At 33.7% G+C, this 6,767-nt stretch overlaps 1 protein-coding gene across 1 annotated transcript in view; it reads left to right on the plus strand.

Annotated features, from left to right (window-relative positions):
* The window catches only part of LOC107626838, a 4,616-nt gene extending 1,884 nt beyond the window's left edge, over positions 1-2,732 (plus strand). Inside the window, exons 4-5 of the mRNA XM_016329732.2 lie at positions 1,493-1,543; positions 2,322-2,732. Of these exons, the coding sequence (XP_016185218.1) occupies positions 1,493-1,543; positions 2,322-2,409 (139 nt within the window). The 3' untranslated portion in view covers positions 2,410-2,732. The remainder of the gene's footprint in view (positions 1-1,492; positions 1,544-2,321) is intronic.

Consider the following 6,767-nt stretch of genomic DNA (forward strand, 5'->3'; position numbering starts at 1 on the left):
TTTAAATTTACTCAAATATAAAATTTTTCTTATTTTTTAAAAATAAAAAAGTGAAAAAGTGATTTCTGATTTTAAAAACAAAAGAAAAATAAAAAGTAAAAACAAGGGGCGATTTTTATTCGTAAAAAGAAAGAAAAAAAAAATTCGCATTGCGTCACATATTCGTAAAACATCAAAACGTATGAGTTATTTATTTTTGTTTATCTTTTTATGATACTTTCTCTCTTTTCTTAAATGTTTGTACCAGTAAATCAATGTGGAGAAAAAATTACACTTCATTTACTACATATAATGTATTTAAGAGTTTCACAAAATTAAAACATGTTTGATGTGACACTTGTTTGTTCACTACAAGAGATGTGGGATTTAGCAGGTGAAGATTGTCGGTCGTTATCCCAAACTGTCGCAGTTTTGTTGAATTGATGTAGTTTTTGGTGCGTAATTAAGTTCCGTTCCAATATAATTGATCTGACTTGAGGCGATTTTGGGCAGTCACCGCATCAAATAATTTTGGGAAAAGAGAGATTTTGTTTCCCTAAAATACCCAAAAAAAAATTATTAGGCACCATAAACTTTCAGTCTTTGGCGTGAGAACCCCAGCAGCGCAAAGGTAAGTCAATCACTGGTCTTCTTCTCCGCTGTCGTGACTCTTCCCTCTGTCAGTTCCAGCTTCCACGTCCGCTTCATCGTTCGTCCCGGTCATCAGTCTCCTCCCTCAGCCGTGTAGCTCCCGTGCGCGAAGGTAGAGTGGAAGGGGTCGTCCGAGTCTTCTCCTTCTGCCGTGCATGTCAGTGACGTCGTCGACGTCCTCCCCAGCCATCCGTCCCTGTGTCATCGTCGGCAGCCTTCTCCTCTTGCCCTGTTGTGCGTTGCCGGTCGCAAGAGACTCCCCTCTTAGTCGTATGTTCCCCTCCCTTGTCCCAATTTAATTTCGGTGGCTCTTGATAAATTAATCTTGCATCAATTTAATCTTTGTAGCTTTTGAATTGGGGTTTGAACAACGTTGATCGATTAATTTTGGCCAAATTTTTCTTCCCCACTTCAACATTCAGATTTAATTTTCCCCAATTTTTGAACTCGAGTCTTGATATGTTTGTGTTTATTGCTTCGGCTCATTTAGCACATCCTGCTTAACAGTTTCTCCTGACGATAGCAACTGATGCTCAAGTTATTGTGATTTCTCTTTCAGTTCTCCTTTAGCATTGTTGATTTCTGCTTCAATGCCTCTTCTAATTCTTACTTTTTTGTTGAAAATTTTGCATTTTTCTTTTATAGATCATTCATCAGCTTAGTAACATCTTTATTATCTTTTTTGAATGTTTCTATTTCTTGTTTCAATGCTGAAATTTTCATGGTTTTATTCTCAATATCTCTCATCAGCTTATCAATATCTTGGTTACCATTGTTCAATGTTTCCTCTAATTCTTGGAGTAACATTTTGAATTTGTCTTAACTTAAGCTTATCTATGTATTCTTTTTGTTTGTCTTGAAGCAAGTTCTCTGACGAGCGGATATCTCGGAGATCTGAAATAAATTACTTGGGGTATGTTCCTGTACCTGCAACTGTGACAAGTATTTCATTTGTCAAGAACCAATAAGTCTTGTACAAAATCTTTTCGAGAATTTACTTAGTATTCACTTTTAATCTAAAGACCTATAAATTAATGGCAAATCACTCCACATATCTATTTGTTCTATTACTCAAATTGTTCTACCAACCTGAATCAGTAAAATTTAGGATTGTTATGTACAAATGAAATTACTGATTTGAAATTCAATTAGCAAGCTTTTAAATGGAAAATGTATTGTCTCGCCTTTATCTTTTCTTTTGATAAAATTTTCGCACTCAGCTTTGTGTTTTTAGGTAGGAGCAGGTGTATATATAAATCTTGTCTATAGGCTACAAAAAAGTAACTATTTTTTACTATTAATACATAAAAATAAATTTTGTATTATTATTATTATTGTAATTTTAGTGATTGAATTTGGAAGGGAAGAATATGGTATGTCGTTTTCAAGACTGAAATATTAAAAATAAAAAGGTCAATTGAACCTGAAGTTGAACTAGAGCTTCTTGCTTGTTTTCTTCTTGATTTATACTTCAATAATTGGAATCTAGTTAAACTCAATCATCATGTTCCAATTAGTTATCAAGTTATAAACATACTTTGAAACAGCTATGTTTCCTCAAATATGATTTAATCATCTACTGTTTGGTCTAACTGTGCAACAATTTTATATTGATAACTATTTTTTGATTCATGGATAAGTTATGATGAACAAATAACACTCATGTTTTCATTTTATGTTGACAATGGCAGCAAAAAAACTCAAACGTTGTTGACAAGTACTGCACATATTCATTTGAAGCATATTGATTTTCCAAACACGCCAAGAACCTTTCTCTAGCAAGGTGAGCTATTTTGCTATCTGGTTCTGGAGGTACATTAAATTCAAATAATTAATCTTGTCCTAAAAATAAAGATGGCTGTTTTGCTAACTACTTTTAAATTGAATTTTTGAAGAACTATACCAGCAAATGCTTGAAAGAATGAAAGAAAGAAAGCAATTATTGGTTATGAAATTCTTGAATAATATACAATTAATAGCTTAGAAGTTAGGTGAAGATAATTACAATCTCACAAGATGTATAAAATAATGAGTCAATCTTATGTATTCTATACTCAAATGAAATCTTTATCATTTATTTTATTATATATCTTGTGTTCTTATGTGATATAATTAATGGATCAGTTAGATTTCATATAATTTCAGTTCCGTAATTTTAATATATAAGAACTTCAAACTGATTCTTAAAGAATGAAATATTAAACATAAAAGGTCAATTAAACTTGAACACTCGCTAAACTCAATCATCATGTTCCAACTAGTTATCAAGTTATCTACGTGCTTTGACACGGCTATGTTTTCTCAAATGTGAAATCACATACATTTGAGTTAGGAACTAGCGGATAATTACTAATTAAACCATGTATCATCAAATTATTGATGTGAAAGAAGAAGAGTATGAAGAACCCACATATATGTGTTGTTCAACTTCTCCTTTATATTGGTCATATTTCTACTATAGAATAACAAGGACAGAGAAAATTAATGAGTTAGCATTTCAATAGATTTTGATACTTTCATTTTGGGTGTTTCCAAGCATAAAACTATCCTCCATGTTATCACTTTTACTATTTTGATTTACCCATTTTTATTTCTATATTGTTTAGTTTGCCAACTCATACATTATATTGTAATACTATATTGATTTCTCATTTTATTATTTCTCAGATTAATATAATATTCTTCTTTTTCTTTTTCTTTTTCTTTTTTAAGGAAGGAATTTTTTTTTCATTTCAAATTTTTGGCATTAGACCCAGAGTTTCTTTCTTCCAGTAATTTTTTTTTGAAAGTGCAGAATTTGTCAATGAGTAAGCAACTCTCTCAAATAATTATATTAGCTGTGTATTATCCTTGATGTTAGTAAATGTGTGTTTTATTATTCGGTTTAAGAGTTATTCTCCCATTCTATATCAAGTGTTAATTATTAACTTTTTCTCGTGGTCTGGTTTTATTTTATGATTTTTCTTCGTTCTAATATTTCATTAAATTAGATATTGATAAAAGTTGGATTTCAAAGCCACAGGTTGGTGCAGAATATAGGAACGGTTTGACTAGATTCTTAGATTTTGCATTTGCAAATACATCATCCGATGAGATTATACGTTATCCATGTCCAAAGTATGGGTTCCTCCTCTTACAAAATAGAGAGGATGCATTCAATCATTTGCTAATAAATCCTTTTCCGTCTAGTTACACATTTTAGGTCCATCACGGTGAGAGACGCGTGGTCGAGAGCTCTAGTGACGGACAAGAAGATCAATCGGAACGAAATTTCAACGCCCAGATGCTTGATATGGTCCACGAGGCATTCAACTTCTTAGGACTTCCCGACAACGAAGAAGACTTATAGAATGAACATGATGGCGGCGCTGTAGATAAGTTGCCTTACTTATACAATAAACCTAGTCGAGAGACCCGCAATTTTCATGACCTACTCAATGATAGGGAGCAGGAGTTATACCCAAGATGTTCAAAGTTCTCTAAGTTGTCTTTCTTGGAGAGGCTCTATCACATAAAGTCCATGTACGGAGTGAGTGATAAGGCTTTTGGAATGATATTGGAGTTGCTCGCGGACGCCTTTGAGCATGCTCGGATTCCATCCACTGTGCACGATGCCAAGAAAGTCATAAGAAAGCTCGGTCTCGCGTACAGGAAGATAGATGCATGTCCAAATGACTGCATGCTATACCAAGGCAACGACCAAGAGCTGACCAAATGCAGTGTGGGACATCGAGATAGAAGCATAAGACTAAGAAGAACTCTAGGGTGAGGATCAAGATGGTTGTTAAGAAGAACGGTAAACCGCAAGTGGCGAAGATTCTTCGTTACTTTCCCCTTATTCCACGATTGCAGCGGTTATATATGTCTAGTAAGACAGCCGTTGACATGCTGTGGCATAAGAGAGGTCCTAACTCTGATGGTATGTATAGGCATCCAAGGGACACCGAGGCATGGAAGTCATTTGACATACGATATCCCGACTTCTCTGGTGATCCGCGCAGTATTGGCTTTAACCCTTTTGGGAACATAAGATCGAAGTACTCAATTTGGCCCGTGGTTCTTATCCCGTATAACATGCCCCCTGGATTTGCATGAAACCCACTTCGTTTATCCTCTCTATGATTATTGCTGGTCCTAAAATATCTGGAAATAATATAGATGTGTACCTAGAGCCATTGATCAATGAGTTGAAGTAGTTATGGGTTAGTGTTGAAACTTATGATGCAGTCGAGATAAAAACCTTCAAGATGTATGCTGTGTTGATGTGGACAATCAGTGATTTTCTAGGATTGGGCAACTTATCTGGGTGGAACACGTACTGTGGGAGAGCCTGTCCTGCGTATAATTTGGATGCTGAAACTAACCGGCTCACACACAGTCAGAAATGGTGTTTCATGGGTCATCGTCGCTTTCTGAATCATGACCACAAATATAGAAAAGACCAATACTCCTTTGATGGAAAGATAGAAGATAGAGGTCCACCTATCAAATTCTCTGGTGGAGACATTGTCCGGCATTTAGAGGGTGTGCATGTCCAACTTGTTAAGGTGCAATCGGTTACGGGGAAAAGGACATGCGAACAGCAAACTGCCGTGCAAGACGAGACTCCTTGGAAGAAGAGGAGTATATTCTTTGAGCTGCCATATTGGGAGAACAATGGATTGCGTCACAATCTTGATGTCATGCACATAGAGAAGAATGTGTGCGACAACATAATTTTCACCATACTGAACGAGAAAGGTAAGTCTAAAGATCACATTAAAGCTCGAAGAGACCTCCAATCAATGGGAATCAAGCATGATTTGTGGCCACGGAAAGATAGAAAGTACCCATCCGCCATCTTTACTATGACCAATCCACAAAAGGAGCTCTTTCTAAGGACTACAAGAACGTGATCTTTTCAGATAGATACTCTACTAATATTTTTTCGCTGTGTTGACTTACGACAGCGCAAGTTGTCGGGCTTGAAAAGCCACAACTGTCATATTCTAATGGAACATCTACTTTTAATCGCGTTAAAGAATGTATTGCCTGCTCCAATGTCTTCTATTCTGGCATATTTGTCATCCTTTCATATATAATGTTATATATAAAAGGTATCGGTGATTATGATAGTTAATTTATATTCAATGACCATGATTATCTTAGACCAATCATAATAAAAAATATAAATGTAATTATTGTTTGAATAATAACAAGAATAATTCATGTTAAGTGTTATAAAAAAAAAAATCGGTACCTTATACTAGATCAACAATGAGATTTGGCATGATTTGCCCCATTATAAGAAATATAAATAAGACAATATTGCTTGTGACAAAAATCAGATAACTAACATGATTAAATAATTTTTCATAAGTATTTGAAATTGTGGCAATTTATTTAAAAAAGGTTTAATTATTTTATTGGTCTCTATAGTTTTGCGAAATTTTTAATTAGGTATCTATATTTTTTCTTTTTAATTGGGTCCATACTGTATTATTTTTTTTTTCAATTGAGTCTCTACACTATATTTTTTCTTTTATTTGAATCTCTAAGCTTAAACTGATTTTGGGGTTCACCAAGGATCGAACTCTTAACCTTTCGGATTTAGCGCTCTAATATCATGTCATGATACCACTGATTTTAAAAACTTCAGTTGATTAAGAAAAGGTAACACTAATGATTATATCTCTAATACTCTCTAAACCTCCATTGTGCATATTGTACAAAAATTCTATTGGCTCCTCATACTTTTTCAAAAACATTTAGTATAAAGATCCAATTAAAAAAATATATAAAAACTCAATTAAAAATTTTGTAAAACTATAAGAACTAACAGATTATTTAAACCTTTAAAAAACTGTGGCAGCTTTAGTTTTATGTGTGTGATGCTATATCTTTTTTTTTTTCTGTCTAGTCATTATCACATAATTCTCTGGATCAATCTATAGATTTGGATTATTATATCACCTTATTCAAAATAAATACATTATTTTTCATGCTCAAATCTCCGCTATTAATTTGCGGGACCCTGGAGTACTTGTATTAAGTGAATAACTTATTGTTTAATACAAGTATTCGGATATCCGGATTGAATTGTTTTCACACAAAAAATAATATTACACATTTAAATAATCTGTTAATTAAATTTAATT

The sequence above is a fragment of the Arachis ipaensis genome, chromosome B02 (assembly GCF_000816755.2).
Source record: "Arachis ipaensis cultivar K30076 chromosome B02, Araip1.1, whole genome shotgun sequence".
Taxonomy (NCBI): Eukaryota; Viridiplantae; Streptophyta; class Magnoliopsida; order Fabales; family Fabaceae; genus Arachis; species Arachis ipaensis.